The 24,671-nt window shown below is 44.2% G+C and overlaps 1 protein-coding gene and 1 pseudogene across 6 annotated transcripts in view; both read left to right on the top strand.

Annotated features, from left to right (window-relative positions):
* Positions 1-24,671, top strand: part of RAB19 (RAB19, member RAS oncogene family) — a 47,069-nt gene that overhangs the window by 12,535 nt on the left and 9,863 nt on the right. For all 6 annotated transcript variants that reach the window (XM_060196692.1, XM_060196693.1, XM_060196697.1 and 3 more), the window contains one exon: positions 4,754-4,937. In XM_060196692.1, coding sequence (XP_060052675.1) covers positions 4,754-4,937 — 184 coding nt within the window. The remainder of the gene's footprint in view (positions 1-4,753; positions 4,938-24,671) is intronic.
* LOC103115411 (ferritin light chain-like) lies at positions 17,256-18,090 on the top strand (annotated as a pseudogene).

The following is a 24,671-nucleotide window of genomic DNA, read 5'->3' on the forward strand; positions in this document are numbered from 1 at the left end:
CCCTGACATCACATGTGCCACAATGATTCTCACTCTCATTCTCTCTCTCTGTCTCTCTCTCTTTCTACCACCAGGGTCGTAGCTGGGGTTTGGTGCGGGCACGACAAATCCACTGCTCCTAGCAGCCATTTATTCCCTTTTTTTTTTCCCCCTTTATTTGATAGGACAGAGAGAAATTGAGAGGGGAGAGAAAGATAGAAAGGGAGAAAGAAAAAGAAAGAGAGACAACTGCAGCATCCCGCCTGAAGCTGAGGAGCGGGGACTTAGTCTAAGTGTGTGTGCACTGTGCACTTAACCTGCTGAACCACCCAGTCCCCCTTTCCTTTCTTTTTAAAAATATTTTATTTATTTATATATCTGTTTATTTATTTATTTTAAGGAGAAAGAGAAACAGAGAGAAAGAAAGAATGAGAAAAAGAGAGAGCCCATGTTGGATGGAGTTTGAAGAAATCATGATGAGATAAATCAGAAACAGAAGGATGAATATGGGATGATCTCACTCATAGGCAGAAGTTAAAAACCAAGATCTGATGGGGAAACACTAAGCAGAACTTGGACTGGAGTTGGTGTATTGCACCAGAGTAAAAGACTCTGGGGTGGTCCAGAAGGTGGTGCAGTGGATAAAGCCTTGGATTCTCAAGCATGAAGTTCTGAGTTCAATCCCCGGCAATACATGTACCAGGCCGATGTCTGGTTCTTTCTCTCTCCTCCTATCTTCTTCATGAATAAATAAATAAAATCTTAAAAAAAAAAAAAAAAGACTCTGGGGTGGGTTGGGGGCAGGGTTCAGGTCCTGGAACATGATGACAGAGGACCTAGTGGTGTTTGCATTGTTATGTGGAAAACTGAGAAATGTTATGCATGTACAAACTATCGTATTTATTGTCAACTCTAAAACATTAATCCCCCAATAAAGAAATTTTAAAAAGGGGTGTGAGGAAGTAAGAGAGGAAGAAAGAGACTCCAGAGCCCTGCTCAGTTCTGGATCATGGTGGTGCTGGGGATTAAACCTGGGACCTCAGAGCCTCAGACATGAAAGTCATTTGCGGAACTATTCTGATGTCTCCCCAGGCCTCTCTATCTTTCATAAATAAATCTTAAAAAAAAAAATTGCAGACTGAGGATTTGATAAGTGATTAATATTTAATGCCATTAAAAATATTTTTTATTCCCTTTTGTTGCCATTGTTTTATTGTTATAGTTATTATTGTTGTCATCGTTGTTGGATAGGACAGAGAGAAATGGAGAGAGGAGGGGAAGACAGAGAGGGGGAGAGAAAGACACCTGCTGACCTGCTTCACCGCTTGTGAAGCGACTTCCCTGCAGGTAGGGAGCCAGGGGCTCGAACAAGGATCCTTACTCCGGTCCTTGGACTTTGCGCCACCTGCGCTTAACCCGCTGTGCTACTGCTCGACTCCCTAATGCTATCTATTTATTTATTATTGCAACCAGGGTTACCACTATAACAAGTGCTAGCACTAGGAATCTACCACTTCCAGTGGCCATTTTTTTCCTTTTGTTTTGCTTCTTTTTTTCTTTCTATTTTATTTGACAGGACAGAGAGAAATTGAGACGGGAGGGAGAAAAATAGACACCTGCAGACCTGCTTCATTGTTTTTGAAGCATACCCTTTGCAATGCCTTTTTTTTTTTTTAAGATTTATTTTGTTTCATGAACCAGAGAGAGAATAAGAGCATCAATCTGGTACATGCAACCCCAGGGACCTAACTCAGGACCTTGTGCTTGAGTCCAGTACTTTATCCACTTGGCTAATTTCTTTTCTTTTCTTTTTAAAAAATATTTTATTTATTTTTATTTTATTGGATAGAGACCAAGAGAAGTTGAAAGGGAAATAGAAGATAGAGAGGGAGAGAGAAACGGGCCAGGCGGTGGCATACCTGGTTAAGTGTGCACATTACAGTGCACAAGGACTCAGGTTCAAGCCCCCATCCCCACCTGCAGGGGGAAAGCTTCACGAGTGGTGAAGCAGGGCTGCAGATGTCTCTCTCCCTCTCTACCTCCCCCCCCTTAATTTCCCTCTATCTCTATCCAATAGTAAATATATAAAAGTATTTTTACAAAGAGAGAGAGAGAGAAACAGAGATACCTACAGACCAGCTTCACCTTTCCTGAAGCTTCCCACTGCAGGTGGAGGCTGGGGGCTTGAACTCAGGTCCTTGTGCAAAGGAACCTGTTCACTCAAACAGTGCACAGCCCGCTACCTGGCTCCACTAAGTTCCTTAATGTCATACAAGCCCTGATAAGGAGCTGAGAAGGCCAACAACCAAATACAAAAAGCTGATAATTCAAATTGGCCCAAACTGCTACTTGACAAATTTTATAAGTGCCCCCTTAAAACGTGTACAGAGACATCAGTCGTCACTCATGATTAAGGAACAGATTGTGATGATAAATGCAAGATACTGTCTTTTAGTCGTTTGATTACAGAGTTCATACTATGTGCACTTAACCCGGGGCACCACCACCCGATCCCCGATTACAAAGAGTGCAAAGGCTGATGAAATGGAATGACTGGATCTTGTTTGGGATGCCAATTAAGTCTGAGTAGCAGTGAAGAGAACTTCTGGCAGCCAGCAGAGGGCTCAGTGGGTACAGCCCACTCTTCGCAAGGCGTTTTGTTTTGTTTTTGCCTCCAGGGTTATCACTGGAGCTCAAAGTCAATACTACAAACCCACCACTTCTAGTAGTCATTCTTTTCTTTCCTATTTTATTTGTTAGGATGGAGAGAAAATGAGAGAGGAGGTGGAGACAGAAAGGGAGAGAGGGAGAGAGAGAGAGAAATAGACACCTGCTGACTGCTTTCACTGCTAGTGAAGTGTCCCCTTTGTAATTGGGGAGTGGGGATTTGAACCCGGGTCCTTCTGAGGCTCCTTGCACATTGTAGTATGTGCACTTACCTGGGTTTGCCACAACCCAGCCCCACTGACGGTAGCACAGCGGGTTAAGCGCACATGGCACAAAGCGCAAGGACCAACGTAAGGATCCCCGTTCAAGCCTCCGGCTCCCCACCTGCAGGGGAGGCCCTTCACAGGCGGTGAAGCAGGTCTGCAAGTCTCTTTCTCTTCCTTCTCTGTCTTCCCCTCCTCTCTCCATTTCTCTCTGTCCTATCCAACAATAACAGCAATAATAACTACAACAATAAAACAACAAGGGCAACAAAAGGAAATAAATAAAAACATATTGAAAAAACAAAGATAGCAAAGAGATAAGGAAGGAGAGAGAGAGAGAAAGAGAAAAGAGAGAACAGCACCAAAGCTTCCCTCAATTTTTTTCATTTATTTTCTTTTCTATTTTTTCTTTTTTGTTGCCCTTGCTTATCGCCATTGTTATTATTGTTGTTGTTGTTGGATAGGACAGAGAGAAATGGAGAGAGGAGAGGAAGACAGAGATGGGGAGAGAAAGATAGACACCTGCTGACCTGCTTCACCGCTTGTGAAATGACTTCTCTGTAGGTGGGTAGCTGGGGCTCAAACCAGGATCCTGATGCCAGTCAGTATGCTTTGCGCCATGCGCGCTTAACCCACTGCGCCACCGCCCAGTTCCCTCATTTCTTTTCTTTACCAGAGCACTGTTCAGCCCTAGCTCTGGCTTATAGTGATGTGAGGAACTGAACATGGGACTTTAGTGTCTCTAGCATAAGAGTCACTTTGCGGGAGTCGGGCAGTAGGGCAGCGGGTTAAGCGCAGGTGGCACAAAGCGCAAGGACCTGCATAAAGATCCTGGTTCGAGCCCCCGGCTCCCCACCTGAGGGGAGTGGATTCATAGGCGGTGAAGCTGGTCTGCAGGTGTCTTTCTCTCCCCCTCTCTGTCTTCCCCTCCTCTCTCCATTTCTCTCTGTCCTATCCAGTAACAACAACAATAAAACAACAAGTACAACAAAAGGAAATAATTTTTTTTTAAAGAGTCTCTTTGCAAAACCATTATGCTAGGGGTCAGGCGGTAGCGCAGTGGTTAAACACACATGACACAAAGCTCTCGGACTGGCATCAGGATCCTGGTTCGAGCCCTGGCTCTCCACTTCAGGGGGTCGCTTCACAAGTGGTGAAGCAAGTCTGCAGGTGTCTTTCTTCCTCTCCCCCCTCTATCTTCCCCTCCTCTCTCCATTTCTCTCTGTCCTATCCAACAATGACAACATTAAAAACAACAATAATAATCACAACAACAAAAAAACAAGAGCAACAAAAGGGGAAAAAATAGCCTCCAAGAGCAGTGGATTCGTGGTGCAGGCACCAAGCCCCAGCAATAACCCTGGAGGCAAAAAAAAAAAAAAAAAGCTACCTACCCCCCTCATCCCCCCCCCACTTTATTAAATAGGACAGAGAGAAATTGGGGGGTAGACAGAGAGGGAGAAAGAAAGAGATACCTGCAGGCCTGCTTTACCACTTGTAAAGTGTCCCTGTGGGGGCTCAAACCCAAATCCTTGCACAGGTCCTGTGTGCACTTAATCTGGTGTGCCATGACCCGCCCCCCTATATATATCTTTAATTTTTTAATTTATTTTAACCAGAGCACTGCTCAGCTCTGGCTTATGGTGGTGTGGAGGGTTGAACCTAGGACTTTGGAGCCTCAGGCATGAGTCTCTTTGCATAACCATTATGCTATCTCCCCTCACCCCCATCCTTTTAGTCTTTTTTTTTTTCTTAACCAGACCCCCTATATTTATTCAGATGACACAGTAGCCTGTTCCCAGCTGTCAAGAGGTCGCCTTACGAGCCCCCCCTCCCTTGTGCAGATGCAGGTGTGGGACACCGCAGGCCAGGAGCGCTTCCGCACCATCACGCAGAGCTACTACCGCAGCGCCCACGCCGCCATCATCGCCTATGACCTGACGCGGCGCTGCACCTTCGAGTCGGTGCCCCACTGGATCCATGAGATCGAGAAGTATGCGGCTGCCAACCTGGTCACCATGCTCATCGGTAGGACTCTGGCGGGGCGCTTCTCCCTGCACCCACCACCTAGGCGAGGAATTCCCCGCTTCCCGCCCCTGCCGGGTGCTCCAGGGGCCCCAGGAGTGGGCCACGAAATTCCCAGCAGATTCCCTGTAGAAGGGGCTAGGGATGACGACACTTGGTGTGGATGCAGATTCCAAGGCCCTGTTCAGGAGGCCTGGGAGGGGGCCAGGGGCTGTAGATGGAGGCGCCCCTGGCTGGCTGATCCCGTCACACACACACACACACACACACACACACAGAGTCTGATGGGCATAGATGAGTAAGAATGACTTTCTTTTCTTTCCCATTTTTTCTTTTCTTTTTTTTTTTTTTTATTTAAGAAAGGATTAATTAAGAAAACCATAGGGTAGGAGGGGTACAACTCCACACAGTTCCCACCGCCCAATCTCCATATCCCACCCCCTCCCCCGATAGCTTTCCCATTCTCTATCCCTCTGGGAGCATGGACCCAGGGTCATTGTGGGTTGCAGAAGGTAGAAGGTCTGGCTTCTGTAATTGCTTCCCCGCTGAACATGGGTGTTGACTGGTCGGTCCATACTCCCAGTCTGCCTCTCTCTTTCCCTAGTAGGGTGGGTCTCTGGGGAAGCTGAGCTCCAGGACACATTGGTGGGGTCTTCAATCCAGGGAAGTCTGGCTGGCATCCTGATGACACCTGGAACCTGGTGACTGAAAAGAGAGTTAACATACAAAGCCAAACAAATTGTTGAGCAATCATGGACCCAAAGCTTGGAAAAGTGGAGAGGAAGTATTAGGGAGGTACTCACTGCAAACTCTAGTGTACTTCTGCTTTCTTACTTTGGTGCCATACTCCAAACTCAGTCAATTTCTGCTTTGCGTTTCTACTTCTTTCCCATTTTTTCTTTTCTTTTTTTTTTTTTTTGCCTCCAGGGTTATTGCTAGGGCTGGGTGCCTGCACTTCTAATCCACTGCTCCTGGAGGCTATTTTTTCCCTTTTGTTGCCCTTGTTGTTTTTTGTCATTGTTGTGGTTATTATTGTTGTTATTGATGCCATTGTTGTTGGATAGGACAGAGAGAAATGGAGAGAGGAGGGGAAGACAGAGAGGGAGAAAGAGAGATACCTGCAGACTTGCTTCACCACCTGTGAAGCGACTCGCCTGCAGGGCTGGAACCCGGATCCTTAAGCCAGTCCGTGTGCTTTGTGCCATGCACTAAACTGGCTGAGCTACCATCCAATCCCCCCCTCTTTTTTTTTTTTCTTTCTGCCTCTAGGGTGCCTCCACTACAAATCCACTGCTCCTGAAGGCCACTTTCCCCATTTTGTTGCCCTATTGTGTTTATTGTTGCCATTGCTGTTGTTGTTGTTGGATAGGCCAGAGAGAAATGGAGAGAGGAGAAAACAGAGAAGGGGAGAGAAAGACAGACACCTGCAGACCTGCTTCAGGCTTGTAAAGCAACCCTCCTGTAGGGAGGGAGCCTGGGTTTTGAACTGGGATCCTTATGCCAGTCTTTGCCCTTCGAGCCATGTGCGCTTAATCAGCTGCACTACCGCCTGACTTCTGAAAGTGGCTTTCTTTTCTGCCTCCCCTTTAAAATTATTTTATATCTTTATTTATTTGATAGAGACAGCCATCCAGAAATCAAGAGGGAAAGGGGTGATAGAGAGAGACAGAGAGACACCTGCAGCCCTGCTTCACCAGTCACGAAGCTTTCCCTCTGCAGATGGGGACCAGGGGCTTGAACCCAGATCCTTGCACACTGTAATGTGTGCCCTTAACCAGGTGCGCCACCACCTGGCGCTTCTCTCTCTCTCTCTCTCTCTCTTAACTAATGATAGAGACACAGACAGACACAGAACCAGAGCATAACACTGGCACATGCAATGCCCTGGAATGAATTTAGGACCTCATATTTTGTTTTGTTTTCAATATTTTATTTATTTATTGGATAGAAGCAGAGAGAAACTGAGTGGGAAGGGGCAAGTAGGCAGAAAGACAGAGACACCTGCAGCACTGCTTCACTTTCTTGTGAAGCTTCCCCCCTGCAGGTGGGGACCAGGAGTGTGAACCTGGGTTTTTGTGCATTGTAACTACGCACTTAACCAGGTGCGCCACCGCTTAGCCCCTGGGACTTTAAGGTCTTAGGGCCGACTCTGTAGCCACTGAGCCACTTCCCAGGCCACTAGAATGTCTTCTTTTGTGTGGTGTTGGAGGAATGAATCCAGAGCCTCCCACACATGTGGTTCTGCTGAGTTGCCTCCCTGACTCAATCCTTACTGTGGATTTTTAGAGCTAGAGGGACAGAACAGCTCAGGATGGGGCGCAGTGGATAAATCACTCGGTTCTCAAGCATGAGGTCCCAAGTTCAGCCCCTAGAATCACATGTGACAGAGTGATGCTCTGATTTTCTCTTTCTCATTAATAAATTGTTTTGGGGGGGTCTGGGGAGACAGTAGCATAATGGTTATGGAAAAGCCTTTCAGGCCTGAAGCTCTGAGGTCCTAGATTCAATCTCCAGCCCCACCATAAGCCAGAACTGAGCAGTGTTTTAGTAAAAAAAAAAAAAAAAAGTTTGTTTTTTTTTGAAATATTTATTTTCCCTTTTGTTGCCTTTGTTGTTTTATTGTTGTAGTTATTATTGTTGTTACTGATGTCATTGTAGTTGGATAGGACAGAGAGAAATGGAGAGAGGAGGGGAAGACAGAGAGGAGGAGAGAAAGACAGACACCTGCAGACCTGCTTCACCACTTATGAAGTGACTCCTCTGCAGGTGGGGAGCCAGGGGTTCGAACCAGGATCCTTATGCTTGTCCTTGTGCTTTGCGCCACGTGCGTTTAACCCGCTGCGCTACTGCCCAACTCCCTGTTTTTTTTTTTTTTTTTTTAAGACTGTGATAGGGGTTGGGCCATGACGCACCCAGCTAAGTGTACACATCACCATGCACACCATGTAAGACAGGGCCACAAGCTCTCTCTCTCCTCTCTCTCTCCCTTCCCTCTCAATTTATCTCTGTCTTATCAAATAAAAGACTACCAGGAGTTCAGCATTCATCCTATAGGTGCTGAGTTCCAGTGATAACACTGGTGGCAATTTAAAAAATGAAGGAGGGTGGTCCGGGAGGTGGCACAGTGGATAAAGCATGAGGTCCTGAGTTGAATCCCCGGCAGCACATGTACCAGAGTGATGTCTGGTTCTTTCTCTCTCTCCTCCTATCGTTCTCATAAATAAATAAGTACATATTTTTAATAAATGAAGAGGGGGGAGCAAGACACAGGAATCTGCAGAGGGAAAGCTTCATGAGTGGTGAAGCAGGGCTGCAGGTATCTCTCTGTCTCTCTCCCTCTTTGTCTCTCTCTCCCTCAATTGCTCTGTCTCAAGCCAAACAATAAATAAATAATAAACCCTTTTCTCTGCCTGCTGAGCTAAAGAGAGAGAGAGGAGGCAAGACATCAGTGTGCCTCTCTGTCACAAGGACAAATAGCTCAGCTGGCTGAGCACAAGACTTACATGCCTGAGGCTCCTGCTTAATCCCCAGCACCATATGAACGGGAGAGGCACCCTGACTTTCTCTCTCTCTCTCTCTCTCTCCTCCTTTTTAATTAATTTTCTTTTTTAAACCAGAGCACTGCTTAGCTCTGGCTTATGGTGGTGTGGGGGATTGAACCTGGGACTTTGGAGCCTCAGGTATGAGAGGCTCTTTACATAACCATTATGCTATCTACCCTAGCCCTGCTCTCTCTTTCCCTCTCTCAAACTCAATCTCAAAACACTACTCTCCCATCCATAAAGCTCCCCCTCGTGCTGGGGGTCAAACCCAGAACCTCACACATGCATGCACCTTACCTACTGAACTATCTTAACAAGCTACTCTAAGAAAAGTACTTTTTCTTAATTAAAAAAAAAAATTTATTTATTTATTAGCTAGAGACAGCCAGAAATTGAGAGGGGGAGGGGATGATAGAGAGGGAGAGAGATAGAGAAACACCTGCAACACTGCTTCACCACTCGTGAAGCTTCTCCCCTGCAGGTGGGGACCCGGGGTTTGAACCTGGGTCCTTGTGTACTATAACATGTGCACTTAACTAGGTGCGCCACCACCCAGCCCCTAGAAAAGTACTTTCTATAAAAAAGCTTTCCCCTTTTCCTTTTCTTTCTTTCTTTTTTTAAAAAATATTTATTTATTCCCTTTTGTTGCCCTTGTTGTTTTATTGTTGTAGTTATTATTGTTGTTGTTATTGATGTCATTGTTGTTGGATAGGACAGAGAGAAATGGAGAGAGATGGGGAAGAAAAAGACAGACACCTGCAGACCTGCTTCACCTCCTGTGAAGTGACCCCCCCCACAGGTGGGGAGTTGGGGGCTCGAACCGGGATCCTTACACCTGTCCTTGTGTTTTGAGCCACCTACATTTAACCTGCTGAGCTACCGCCTGACTACCCTTTTCCTTTCCTTTTAAAAAATTTTTTAAAGTATCTTTATTAGAGGGAAGGGGGAGACAGAGGAAGAGAGACACCTGCAGCACTGCTTCACCATTTGTGAAGAAGCTTCCTCCTGCAGGTGGGAACTAGGGGCTTGAACTCAGGTCCTTATGAAGTGCAATATGTTTACTCAACCAGGTGCGCCATCACCTAGCCCCAGAAAAGTTGTTTTTACCAGAGCACTGCTCAGCTTTGGCTTACTATGGTGCTGGGGATTGAACCTGGCTTTTTTTTTTTTTTTTTTTTTTTTTTGCCTCCACCACGAATCCACTGCTCCTGGAGGTCCCCCCCCCCCTTTTGTTGCCTTGGTTATTTTTTAACCGTTTTTGTGGTTATTATTATTGTTGTTGACGTCATTGTTGTTGGATAGGACAGAGAGAAATGAAGAGAGGAGGGGGAGAGAAAGACATCTGCAGACCTGCTTCACCGCTTGTGACGCGACCCCCCTGCAGGTGGGGAGCCAAGGGCTCAAAAAACCTGGGATTTTTAATGCCTCAGGCATGTAAGTCCTGTGCAGAACCACTATGCTATCTCCTCAGTTCACGGTAAATAAATCTTCACAAACCACCAGGAAGAACAGTCTCTGCAGCCACACAGAGTCAGACAGATCATAGCTGGCAGTGGGAGCTGCCTTGTCAAGGTGACGTCTCTGCCACTTCCTTGTGGCTTGAGTTTTGCAAGCAGACCTGCCTTTTCCTTCCTCCTCACCTCATGCTATTGACCAAGTAGCAGCCTCAGTGAGGCAAGTCGCTTTACAGCCTTGCTGCTAACAGTGTGCTCTGCAGAGCTGAGGCATCTGTTGGACTTTGCTGAAAGGGCAGGCTCTCAGCCCCCACCTTCTGCATCAGAGCCTGCATCGTTGTTGTTCCGAATCAATAGGATTCGGAAACGATTTATGTGTGATTGCAGTTTGTAGAGAGTGGGTCTAGACAGCTCATCAGGGGACTGAGAAATAGCTAGCTAGACTGTTGTAATTTAACCAACAAGGGGGGAAAGCTTTAGGGCTTTGGCACATAAAAGGATTCACAGCGGAGAGCTGGGAATGGGTTTAAACAGTACAAGGTTTATTAGGGCATTAGAAAAGCATGGGACATATATGTAGATACACAAAACAGTTATCATCAGGGATTAAGAGTATGCTAGGTCCTAAAGTCTGAGTATAGTTATCAAAAGTTTAGTCCCATAAGATAAACAATTAAAAGGAGCTGGGTGGTAGCGCAGCAGGTTAAATGCACATGGTGCACAGACTGGCGTAAGGATCTGGGTCGAGCCCCCGGCTCCCTACCTGCAGGGGAGTCGCTTCACAGGTGATGAAGCAGGCCTGCAGGTGTCTATCTCTCTCTCCCCCATCTTTGTCTTCCCCTCCTCTCTCCATTTCTCTCTGTCCTATCCAACTATGACAGCAATAACAACAATGATAATAATAGCAACAACAACAATAAACAACAAGGGCAACAAAAGGAAAAAAAAGCCTCCAGGAGCAGGGGATTAGAAGTGCAGTCACTGAGCCCCAGAGGTAGCCATGGAGGCAATAAACAAACAGTTATCAGCTGAAGTATAGGTTGCTCATGGCTGGAAGAGTCTCAAAGAGTTTACTGGCTAGCAGAATCACACGTGTTCAGTTCCCAGGAGAAGTAGCCATACATGGAGCACCTCCACCGAGATGCTTCTGACCAGGAGAAGCAGCAGCCAAAAAGAGTGACCTGCTCCAAGTCTGTGCTTTTTATACATTCCCTTCTCAGTTGCACCTCCTCAAGCTGACATCATTCATATGCTAATAGTCCCAAACTCATGTTAGGGTCACAACAATTCCCCACTTCTGATTATAGACATGGACAAGATGTACAGTCTGTATAAGCACAGGAGAAATAAGCAAATCTTCAGTGATGCAAGGGTTACCCCTGCAAGCTCTGCTTTCACCCCTCAGAGTGTGGGTGCAATAACTGGGTATCAGATAAGTCCCTGTTAGCTGGAAGACCTGTTATCTAGTATCTTTAATAGACCCAGAAACAGTCCATCACAGAGACTTACAGAGGTGTCCCCAAGTTCAAGTGGCTCCTGGGTGGCAATCGTGGCATATGCAGGGTGTTGGACGGCTGCAATCCATGTGTCAGCTCATGTGAGGAGTTCGCAGATGAGAGGGGTTTAACTGTTCAGAATGGGTCCAAACAGGACCTGTGAATGAGAAACTAGAACAAACATACCCTATGCCTTGTTAGTAATTGTATTGACGTCAATCACAAAGACTAGACAAATCAGGAGGCATCTGCTAGAAAAGGAATAGCTCTGTTGAGAAAAGTAACATTTAGCAGCTATCTGATTAGAATTATGCAGTACAAAACTTAACATATATAAAGCTCTCTGTATTCTGTTCATGACCCCCTTTAAGGGTACATGTGGCGTTCCACAAGTACCCATCTAGCGGGGTAGTAAGGCATGCAAAATGCATGTTTAGAAGAAATAAACCTTAATCTAGAAATATATTTAGGGTTGTAGTCAGTGTAATAAGGAATACCTCAGCAGCAAAGGCAGAGACAGTGTTCACAAACATGGGTTGCCTTCTGTGTGACAGGTGGCATATATAAGGCCTATGACAGTGTCCACAGAGATAGGAATAAATTTCAACTTAGCAAACGGAGGGATGTGGGAAATATCCATTTTTCAGAATCAACGTTAAAAAGTCCACTGAGGGCGGGGGAGACAGCATAATGGTTATGCAAAGATACTCTCATGCCTGAGGCTCCAAAGTTCCAGGTTCAATCCCCTGCACCACCATAAGCCAGAGCTGAGCAGTGCTCTGGTTAAAAAAAAAAAATTAAAAAAGAAAAAAAGTCCACTGAGTTCTCGCACCCATAAAGGGGGGAGGAGTCATGCCATTTTCTAGGCATAAAGGAACAATGGCTCCTGCTATACCAGAGTAATATCCAGTCATTGAACTAGAGCTTAGCACTTAGGTAAAAGAAGGACTGGGAATAAATAGCTGATCAGCATGCACCCTCATCCTAGCAGGATCACAGATGGTCTTTGTAAATAGGGTATAGGGATTATACTACGTAGCTCAGGTGCCATAGGGCAAATGACAAATTTTAATTTGTCCTGCATGGTCAGTACCAATACTAGAATGTGCTTGAACACTAGAGAGGTTAACTAGAGCACAGAGGAAAAACATCCGTAAAAGCTATGGGGAGGGAGTCAGGCGGTAGCGCAGCAGGTTAAGTGCACGTGGTGCAAAGCGCAAGGACCAGCATAAGGATCCCAGTTCAAGCCCCCGGCTCCCCACCTGCAGGGGAGTCGCTTCACAGGCGGTGAAGCAGGTCTGCAGGTGTCTATCTTTCTCTCTCCCTCTCTGTCTTCCCCTCCTCTCTCTATTTCTCTCTCTCCTATCCACCACCAACAACAATAACTACAACAATGAAACAACAAGGGCAACAAAAATGAATAAATAAATAAATAAATAAAATCTTAAAAAAAAAAAAAAGCGTCTCTCCTGGATCAACTAGGAATGCCAAAGGATACCACCTGGGACTCAACAAGACAAGACTAGAATGACTACAGGAACCCACCAAATCACTGGTGAGTGCAAACACACTTGGCTGGTGACAAGAGAGGAGCCTAGGGAGAGACTAAGTGGCTGATAACAGTCCGACGGTCTATCAATTGAGACACCACTTCCAGTCTGTTACACCAATAAGGGGACAGCTGAAGGGAGGAGAGGACTCCCTGGAGACTCACCAAGTGCAACCCTGAGTCGCCACTGCTACTGCCCTCAGGATCTGGAGCAGCGGCAGGGAGGGACACTGGGGGACAGAGATCAAACCAGGAAATTCAAGGAGACCTATATCTCGGTGGCATAGCTGTGGGGCTGTGAAAGTCTCTTTGCATAACCACCGGACTATCTCTGCCACACCCTGCCTTATCTCTTGGTCAGGAGTCAGTGGTTAAGTTAAGAAGCCTACTTATAGTTAGAAGCCCTCAGGCTCCCATAGCCTACAGGGAAGAAAAAGAAAAATAAAAAAAGAGGCTTTTAAATCACTGAGCTCCAACTCAGGGATTAAAATGCTATTGAAACAACTGTTAACTTCCACCAGTGTGAACCCTTTACTTACCTTACTTAGACACAAGTCAATCCAGGAAATAGTGATCAGTAATTTGAAAAGTACTAAGAGGGAGTCGGGCTGTAGCGCAGCGGGTTAAGCGCAGGTGGCGCAAAGCACAAGGACCGGCATAAGGATCCCAGTTCGAACCCCGGCTCCCCACCTGCAGGGGAGTCGCTTCACAGGCGGTGAAGCAGGTCTGCAGGTGTCTATCTTTCTCTCCTCCTCTCTGTCTACCCCTCCTCTCTCCATTTCTCTCTGTCCTATCCAACAACGACAACAACAATAATAACTACAACAATAAAACAACAAGGGCAACAAAAGGGAATAAATAAATAAAATAAATATTAAAAAAAAATTAAAAAAAAAGAAAAGTACTAAGAGAGGGAACTCATAACATAATATATAAAATGGGTAAACCAACAAGAAGAAATATTGGAGAAACTAGCCAGGACAACAGTCCAGCTAAAAGCCCCCCAAAAGGAACAACAAATGAGACTCTGGAAGAAAACACTAACTATCTCAAGGTTATTAGAGAGCTGAAAGCTGAAATAGCTGAGCTAAGAACATGACTAGCTGAACAAGCTAAAACAGTATCAGAACAGGGAAACAAAATAGATGAACTCCAGAAAACTGTAGAGGGCAGAGGGAATAGAATCAATGAGGCTGAAGACAGAATTAGCAAGGTCAAGGATGAATTAGAGACAACTAAAAAAGAAGTAAGAGATCTCAAAAAGAGATTAAGAGATGCTGAAGACAACAACAGAGACCTATGGGATGACTTCAAAAGAAACAATATACGCATTATTGGCTTGCCAGAGGAAGAAAGGGAGAGGAAGAAAGCATTCTTCAGGCCATAATAGCTGAAAACTTCTCTAGTCTAGACAACAACAAAGACATAAAGACTCAAGAAGCCCAGAGGGTCCCAAACAGAATTAACCCAGACTTAAAGACACCAAGACACATCATATTTAGAATGGAAAGGAATAAGGAAAAAGAAAGGATCCTGAAGGTTGCAAGAGACAAACAAAGAGTCACCTACAAAGGAAAACCCATAAGATTAGCAGCAGACTTCTCCACACAAACACTACAGGCCAGAAGAGAATGGCAAGATATCTATCGAGTGCTTGGTTGAAAGCCTTTCAAGCTTTCAACGAAGACTACTATATCCTGCTATACTGTCATTCAGACTATATGGAGGCATCAAAACCTTCTCAGACAAGCAACAGTTGAAGGAATCAACTATCACCAAGCCTGCCCTGAAAGAAGTTCTGAAAGGTCTTCTATAAACAGACCATCATAAATAGGACATATACAGAACACTCTAAAACTCTACAAGAATGGCATTAAAATATCTTCAATCTTTGATATAAATAAATGTCAATGGCCTGAATTCACCTATTAAAAGACACAGAGTAGGAAGATGGATCAGAAAACACAACCCAACAATATGCTGTCTACAGGAAACTCACCTAACTCAACAAGACAAACACAGACTTAAAGTGAAAGGATGGAAAACTATCATTCAAGCCAGTGGCCCACAAAAAAGGGCAGGAACAGCTAATCTCATATCTGACACGATAGACTTTAAAATAGATAAGATTTAAAAAGATAGGAATGGACACTACTTAATGCTCAGAGGATCAATCAATCAAGAGGACTTAATAATTATTGACATCTATGCACCCAATGAGAAGCCATCTAAATACATCAAACGTTGTCTACTGAAAGAGCTACAGCAATATATTAACAGCAACAAAGTCATAGTATGGGACTTCAACACCCCACTCTCTCAACTTGACAGATTGTCCAGGCAGAAAATCAATAAAGACATAAGGGAGCTAAATGAAGAGATAGATAAACTAGAACTATTGGACATTTTCTGAGTCATTCATCCCAAGAAACTGGAATACACATTTTACTCAAATCCACATGGGTCATTCTCAAGGATAGACCATATGTTAGGCCACAAAGACAGCATCAGCCAATTCAAGAGCATTGAAATCATCCCAAGCATCTTCTCAGACCACAGTGGAATGAAACTAACACTTAACAATCAATAAAAGATTAGTAATAGTCCCAAAATGTGGAAGCTCAACAGTACACTTCTTAACAACCTCTGGGTCAAAGAGGAAATCAAGGAAGAAATCAAAATGTTTCAAGACTTCAATGAAAATTGAGACACAAGCTATCAAAATATTTGGGACACAGCTAAGGCAGTACTGAGAGGGAAGTTCATAAGTTCATAGCTATACAAGCACACACTAGGAAACAAGAAAAAGCACAAATAAACAGCCTGATTGAACATCTTAAAGACCTAGAAGTAGAAGAACAAAGGAACCCTAAAGCAACCAGAAGGACAAAAATTACTAAAGTTAGGGCAGAAATAAATAACATTGAGAATAAGAAAACCATACAAAAGATCAACAAAAGTAAATGTTGGTTCTTTGAAAGAGTGAACAAAATCAACAAACCTTTAGCCAGACTCACAAAACAAAAAAAAGGAGAAGGCCAAATAAATCGGGTACTAAATGAAAGAGGAGGTATCACAACAGACACCACAGAAATTCAACATATCATGCGAGGCTTCTATGAACAACTATATGCCATCAAGCTAGAGAACCTGGAAGAAATGGACGATTTCCTAGATACCTACCAACTTCCAAAACTAAGTAAAGAGGAAGTGGATAACATGAACAGGCCCATCACAGCTAATGAAATTGAAACAGTTATCAAAAATCTCCCCCAAAATAAAAGTCCTGGACCAGATGGTTTTACAAATGAATTCTACAAAACCTTCAAAGAAGAACTAATACCTCTACTTTTAAAAGTCTTCCAGAAGATTGAAGACACTGGAATACTCCCTGCCAGCTTCTATGAAGCTAACATCACTCTGATACCAAAAGCAGACAGGGACACAACCAAAAAAGAAAACTACAGACCAGTATCTCTGATGAACATAGATGCAAAAATATTGAACAAAATTCTAGCCAACCGGATACAGCAGTATATTAAAAAGATTTTTCATCATGACCAGGTAGGGTTTATCCCAGGCATGCAAGGTTGGTTTAATATACGTAAATCAATCAATGTGATCCACCACATCAACAAAAGCAAGACCAAAAACCACATGGTCATATCAATAGATGTAGAGAAAGCCTTTGACAAAATACAATATCCCTTTATGATCAAAACACTACAAAAAAAGGGAATAGTAAATTATTAAAAAAAAAAAAAAACCAGGTGAGGATTAAACAGAAAAAAAAATGGGAATAGATGGAAAATTCCTGAAGATAGTGGAGTCTATATATATAGCATACCTACAGCCAGCATCATACTCAATGGTGAAAAACTGGAAGCATTTCCCCTCAGATCAGGTACTAGACAGGGCTGCCCACTATCACCATTACTATTCAACATAGTGTTGGAAGTTCTTGCCATAGCAATCAGGCAGGAGAAAGGAATTAAAGGGATACAGATTGGAAGAGAAGAAGTCAAACTCTCCCTATTTGCAGATGACATGATAGTATACACAGAAAAACCTAAGGAATCCAGCAAGAAGCTTTTGGAAATCATCAGGCAATACAGTAAGGTGTCAGGCTACAAAATTAACATTCAAAAGTCAGTGGCATTCCTCTATGCAAACACTAAGCTAGATGAAATTGAAATCCAGAAATCAATGCCTTTTACTATAGCAACAAAAACAATAAAATATCTAGGAGTAAACCTAACCAAAGAAGTGAAAGACTGCTAGTGCAATCGGTGGTCCCGTGGATCTGTTTCTTGCTTCAACAGTGTTTGGACGGAACAAACCCGGGGACGCCCCTACTACCAGCCTCCTACCACCCTCCAACCTTTTTTCCAGTCGCAATCTGCAGAGCCATCTGTTGTACCATCTTCTTCTGGAACCAACCAAAACCACTTTTTGAGCCTACCTCCTTACTGCCGGCCAGCCATGAGCTCCCAGATCCGTTGGAACTACTTCTCGGAGGTGGAGGCCGAGTCAATCACCTGGTCAACTTGCACATGCGGACCTCCTACACATACCTCTCTCTGGGCTTCTATTTCGACCATGACGAGGGCGTGAGCCACTTCTTCCGGGAATTGGCCCACGAGATTCGTGAGAGGGCGGAATGGCTCTTGAAGATGCAAAAACAGCGCAGCGGGCACACCCTCTTCCAGGATATTCAGAAGCCATCACAAGATGAGTGGGGTAAAACGCAGGATGCCATGGAAGCTGCCTTAGTCTTGGAGAAAAACCTGAACCAGGCCCTTCTGGATCTGCATGCCCTGGGCTCTGCCCGCACAGATCCCCATATCTGTGATTTCCTGGAGAGCCATTTCTTAGAAAAAGAGGTGAAAATCATCAAGAAGATGAGCGACCACCTCACGAACCTCCGCAGACTGGAGGGCGCCCAGGGCGGGGTGGGCGAGTATCTCTTCAAGAGACTTACCCTCAAGCATGACTAGGAGACTAGGGAGCACCCACCCCCCCAGCCTCGTGTGCGAAGCTTCATGCGGAGCCTCTCCCTGCAGCCACTCTGGAACCCTCTCTCCAAGCCTTGGACCAGATGGAAAAAAAAGTAAAGCTTTTTGCAGCAAAAAAAAAAAAAAAAAAAAAAAAAAAAGAACTGAAAGACTTGTATACTGAAAATTATGAGTCACTACTCAAGGAAATTGAAAAAGACACAAAGGGGAGTCTGGCGGTGGCGCAGTGGGTTAAGCGCACGTGGCACAAAGCTCAAGGACCAGCGCAAGTATCCCAGTTCCAGCCCCCGACTCCCCACCTGCAGGGGAGTCGTTTCACAGGTGGTGAAGCAGGTCTGCAGGTGTCTATCTTTCTCTCCCCCTCCTCTCTCCATTTCTCTCTGTCCTACCCAACAACAACGACATCAATAACAACAATAACTACAACAACAGAAAAACAACAAGGGCAACAAAAGGGAAAATAAATACATAAATAAACAAATAAATAAATATTTAAAAAAAAAAGAAAAAGACACAAAGAAGTGGAAAGATATTCCATGTTCATGGGTTGGTAGAATTAACATCATCAAAATGAATATACTACCCAGAGCCATATACAAATTTAATGCTATCCCCATCAAGATCCCAACCACATTTTTTAGGAGAATAGAACAAATGCCACAAATGTTTATCTGGAACCAGAAGAGACCTAGAATTGCCAAAACAATTTTGAGAAAAAAGAACAGAACCGGAGGCATCACACTCCCAGATCTCAAACTGTATTATAGGGCCATTGTCATCAAAACTGCTTGGTACTGGAACATGAATAGACACACTGACCAGTGGAATAGAATGAGAGCCCAGAAGTGAGCCCCCACACCTATGGACATCTAATCTTTGACAAAGGGGCTCAGACTATTAAATGGGGAAAGCAGAGTCTCTTCAACAAATGGTGTTGGAAACAATGGGTTGAAACATGCAGAAGAATGGAACTGAACCACTGTATTTCACCAAATACAAAAGTAAATTCCAAGTGCATCAAGGACTTGGATGTTAGACCACAAACTATCAGATACTTAGAAGAAAATATTGGCAGAACTCTTTTCCGCATAAATTTTGAAGACATCTTCAATGAAACGAATCCAATTACAAAGAAGACTAAGGCAAGTATAAACCTATGGGACTACATCAAATTAAAAAGCTTCTGCACAGCTAAAGAAACCACTACCCAAACCAAGAGACCCCTCACAGAATGGGAGAAGATCTTTACATGCCATACATCAGACAAGAGTTTAATAACCAACATATATAAAGAGCTTGCCAAACTCAACAACAAGACAACAGATAACTCCATCCAAAAATGGGGGGAGGACTTGGACAGAATATTCACCACAGAAGAGATCCAAAAGGCCAAGAAATACATGAAAAAATGCTCCAAGTCTCTGATTGTCAGAGAAATGTAAATAAAGACAACAAAGAGATACCACTTCACTCCTGTGAGAATGTCATACATCAGAAAAGGGAACATCAGCAAATGCTGGAGAGGTTGTGGGGTCAAAGGAACCCTCCTGCACTGCTGGTGGGAATGTCAGTTGGTCCAACCTCTGTGGAGAACAGTCTGGAGAACTCTCAGAAGGCTAGACATGGACCTACCCTATGATCCTGCAATTCCTCTCCTGGGGATAGATCCTAAGGAACCCAACACATCCATCCAAAAAGATCTGTGTACACATATGTTCTTAGCAGCATAATTTGTAATAGCCAAAACCTGGAAGCAACCCAGGTGTCCAACAACAGATGAGTGGCTGAGCAAGTTGTGGTCTATATATACAATGATTCAGATTTCTGTGATTTGACAAATTTAAAGCATTTAGAACAATTATCTAATCCCTAATAAGTTAGTATTATGTTGGTCACTGTAGGATGTTATTAAATGGGGACTACTAACATTTATTTATTTATTTATTTATTTTTGCCTCCAGGGTTATTGCTGGGGCTCGATGCCTGCACTACGAATCCACTGCTCCTGGAGGCTATTTTTTCCCCTTTTGATGCCCTTGTTGTTTATCATTATTGTTATTGCTTTTGTTGTTGTTGGATAGGACAGAGAGAAATTGAGAGAGGACGGGAAGACAGAAAGGAGGAAAGATAGACACCTGCAGACCTGCTGTAAAAAATGGTGACCACCATTTTCAGCCGATCTTGGATGGACCTTGAAAAAATCATGTTGAGTGAAATAAGTCAGAAACAGAAGGATGAATATGGGATGATCTCACTCTCAGGCACAAGTTGAAAAACAAGATCAGAAAAGAAAACACAAGTAGAACCTGAAATGGAATTGGCGTATTGCACCAAAGTAAAAGACTCTGGGGTGGGTGGGTAGGTGGGGAGAATACAGGTCCATGAAAAATGATGAATGAAATAGTGGGGGTTGTATTGTTAAATGGGAATCTGGGGAATGTTATGCATGTAAAAAAAAAAAATAAGTAGAAACGCAAAAAAAAAAAAAAAAAAAAAAAACACAAGTAGAACCTGAAATGGAATTGGCGTATTGCACCAAAGTAAAAGACTCTGGGTTGGGTGGGTGGGGAGAATACAGGTCCAGGAAGGATTCAGAGGACCTAGTCAGGGTTGTGTTGTTATATGGGAAAATGGGGAATGTTATGCATGTACAAACTATTGTACTTACTGTTGAATGTAAAACATTAATCCCCCAATTTAAAAAAAAATAAAACAATTAAAAAGAAAAAGCTATGGGGAGAGGACACCAAACACTGGTGGATACAGTTTGTATTCTTTCACTTTTGGTTAAAAGACACAAGTGTGTATGACAGCATACCACAATCAACAATGGCTTTAGGATAAATGAGTCAATACATACATATATATATATAGCTTATATTCAAATAAATCACTTCTCCGTAGAGAAACTAGAAGGTTAAAGACATAAGTGACACAGTTAAGCAATCCATTATGATTCATGCAGTGACACAGTTAAGCAATCCATTATGATTCATGCCTGTAGTAAGTGGCTATCCTTCAGAGTCATCCAACAGCCCTCTTAACAATAAGCCCTGCTTATTGTTATCTGGCAGAGAATTATCTCCTGCATAAGTTCTGGATGGACAGTGGATTGCCCAGTGAAAGCCTCTTTTACAGAGTGTGCATTTGGTTAAGGGAGGTTTGGAATATCTGTCATCTCCAGATAACATTCGAGATTCACTTTGTAATTTTTTTCGTAAATGGCCTTCATTATTACAATGCCTCAGCCTCGCGTGAGCTTAATGTGCAGCTTGGCGGTACGAGAATCCGGCATGAAGCCCAGCCAGTCTATCTTGGCCTTACTCTCGACTGCACTCTGTCATTTCACGAACATTTCATAAAAACTGCAGCAAAGGTGGGTGCAAGGAATAACATCATTGCAAGACTGGCCAGCTCCTCATGGGGCGCGAGCGCTTCCACACTACGATCATCATCTCTGGCATTATGCTATTCCACTGCAGAATACTGTGCCCCAGGATGGTTCCGTAGCCCCCATGTCCACTTGGTCGATTCCAAATTATATTCCTCCATGAGGATAATTTCTGGAACCATCCGTTCCACCCCAGTTCCATGGCTGCCAGTTTTTAGCAACATCGCCCCGCCAGATATCCGTCGGGATGCGGCATCATCTAAGTTCATTTCCCACGTCTACGCTCGACCGGACCTGCCAATATACGCGGATATCTTCGCCCACCCTGTCCAACGCTTGATGTCTCGTCGTCACCCAGTCTGGTCCCCTACGCCTACACTGAACTTCTCTGTTCCAGACTCTTGGAAACAGAGCTGGCAGTCAGCTGAGGTCAAGAACAAACACCTCATCACAGTCCCCTGCAAGCGTCAACCCGGCTTTGACCTAGCACGTTATGATCGGGCCCTCCTCAATCGCTATCAAACAGGCCATGACCGGTGCGCCGCTATGTTCCATCGCTGGGGAGCCAGAGACGACCCGAACTGCCCCTGCGGCTCCAGACAGACTATGACCCACATAGTCAACGACTGCCACCTCTCCAGATTCAAAGGAGGTCTCGAAACTTTACATCAGGCTCAACCTGACGCTGTTGACCGGCTGCCGAAGAAGGGCAAACGCTAGAAGAAGAATTATTACAATTAAAACAAACCTTGTTGGGTGGAGGTAGATAGCATGATGGCTATGCAAAAACAGACTCGTGCCTGAGGCGCTAAAGTCCTAGGTTCAATCCCCCACACCACCATAAACCAGTAATGCTCCGGTTTAAAAAAAAAATAAAGTTAAAAAAAAAAAACACCTTATTTTTGCATGGGCTGTACTGAGCCCGCCACATATGTGGCCTGATTAAATGCAGCAGTCATAACATGATAACATGTACTTTATGGGTTTGAGTCTGTACCTCAGTACATGCTTTTATCATCTAAGCAACACTTAAATCTAGATCCTTAGGGCGGGGGAGACAGCCTAATGGTTATGCACAGACTGTCATGCCTGAGGCTCCTAAATCCCTGGTTCAATCCCCTGCACCACCATGAACCAGAGCTGAGCAGTGCTCTGGTGTTTCTTTCTCTCTCTCTCTCTCTCTCTGCATCTCTCTCAAAAATAAAATAAATAGGGGGTGGTAGTGCAGCGGGTTAAGTGCAGGTGGTGCAAAGCACAAGGATCAGCATAAGGATCCTGGTTCGAGCCCCCGGCTCCCCACCTGCAGGGGAGTCGCTTCACAGGCAGTGAAGCAGGTCTGCAGGTGTCTCTTTCTCTCCCCCTCTCTGTCTTCCCCTCCTCTCTCCGTTTCTCTGTCCTATCCAACAACAATGACATCAGTAACAACAACAGTAATAACTACAACAGCAATAACAAGGGCAACAAAAGGGAAAATAAATAAAATTACAAAAAATTAAAAATTAATTTAAAAAAATCTAAATCCTTAAGTGGCCCAAGAATTCCTTTACAATCTTGGTTTGCATTATCACAGGCTAATCACTTAATTAGAATTCTGGCTGCTTCTTTATTGTCTACTTGTCTACTGACAGCTTCTTGTAACCTGTCCACAAATTCTCTGTAGGGTTCTGTGGCTTCCTGAATAACAGCGCTGAAAGACTTTACATGAGTGCTAGGTAACCTGTCACTTATTCTGACTGCTGATTGCACAGCAAGGTGCCTGTCATTTTTTCCTAATGTTCATGTGTTCACTGGGAGAAGTAACAGCACTCTCACCCACTAACTGACTGACTGAGATATCTCTGGGAACCTGCACTGGCCAAGCTTTATATTCCATCTCAGTTCCTTCTCCTACAGGGAGCGTGGGAAAATGAGAGATACAGAGAGTAAGATACACACAGAGAAAGAGAGAGACCAGAGCACTGCTCAGCTCTGGCATATGGTGATACCAGGGATTGAACTTAGGACCTTAGAGCCTCAGGTCTGAAAGTCTTGCAGAACCATGATGCTGTCTCCTCAGACTATTTATTTATTTATTATTGTTTTAATTTTTTTTATTTTTTAAATATTTATTTTATTTATTCCGTTTTGTTGCCCTTGTTGTTTTACTGTTGTAGTTATTATTGTTGTTGTCGTTGTTGGGTAGGACAGAGAGAAATGGAGAGAGGAGGGGAAGACAGAGAGGAGGAGAGAAAGATAGACACCTGCAGACCTGCTTCACCGCCTGTGAAGCGACTCCCCTGCAGGTGGGGAGCCGGGGTTCAAACTGGGATCCTTAGGCCGGTCCTTGTGCTTTGCGCCACCTGCGCTTAACCCGATGCGCTACAGCCTGACTCCCCTGTTTTAAATATTTTTTATTTATTTTATTTATTTTCCCTTTTTGTTGCCCTTGTTGTTTATTGTTGTTGTAGTTATTGTTGTTAATGATGTCATTGTTGGATAGAACAGAGAGAAACGGAGAGAGGAGGGGAAGGCAGAGAGACAGAGACACCTGCAGACCTGCTTCACCGCTTGTGAAGCAACTGCCCTGCAGGTGGGGAGCCGGGAGCTGGAACTGTCTCTCTCCCTATCTTATAAACTTATTTATTCCGGTCCTTGCGTTTCGTGCCATGTGTGCTTAACTGTGCTACAGTCTGACTCCCTGTTTATTTATTATTAATTATCTTTATTTACTGGGTAAAGATAGCTAGAAATAAAGAGGGGAAGGAGAAATAGAGAGGGAGAGAGACAGAGAGACACCTGCAGCACTGCTTTACCACTCACAAAGCTTCCCCCTGCAGGTAGGGACTGGGGGCTTGACCCAGGCAAATTGAAGCATGCACACTTAACCAGGTGTGCCACCACCCAGACCCTATTTATTTATTTTTAAGGATTTTATTTGTTTGTTTGTTTATGAAAAAGGTAGGAGAGAGAGAGAGAAAGAACCAGACATCACTCTGACACATGTACTGCCAGGGATTGGACTCAGGACCTCACACTTGAGAGTCGGTGCTTTATTCGCTGCGCCACTTCCTGGACCACAGGAGTCTCCCTATTTACCCCTCTGGGAGTATGGACCAAAGATCTTTATGGGGTGCAAAAGGTATAAGGTCTGGCTTCTGTCATGGCTTCTCCGCTGGACATGGGTGTTGACAGGTCGATTCATAACCCCAGCCTGTTTTTGTCTTTCTCTAGTGTTTAAATACTATCTAAATACCATTAACTGTAAACTCCATTGGTCTGACCTAGGGCTCATGTCTATTCACATTCAGCAC

This window comes from Erinaceus europaeus, chromosome 8, assembly GCF_950295315.1.
Source record: "Erinaceus europaeus chromosome 8, mEriEur2.1, whole genome shotgun sequence".
Lineage (NCBI taxonomy): Eukaryota > Metazoa > Chordata > Mammalia > Eulipotyphla > Erinaceidae > Erinaceus > Erinaceus europaeus.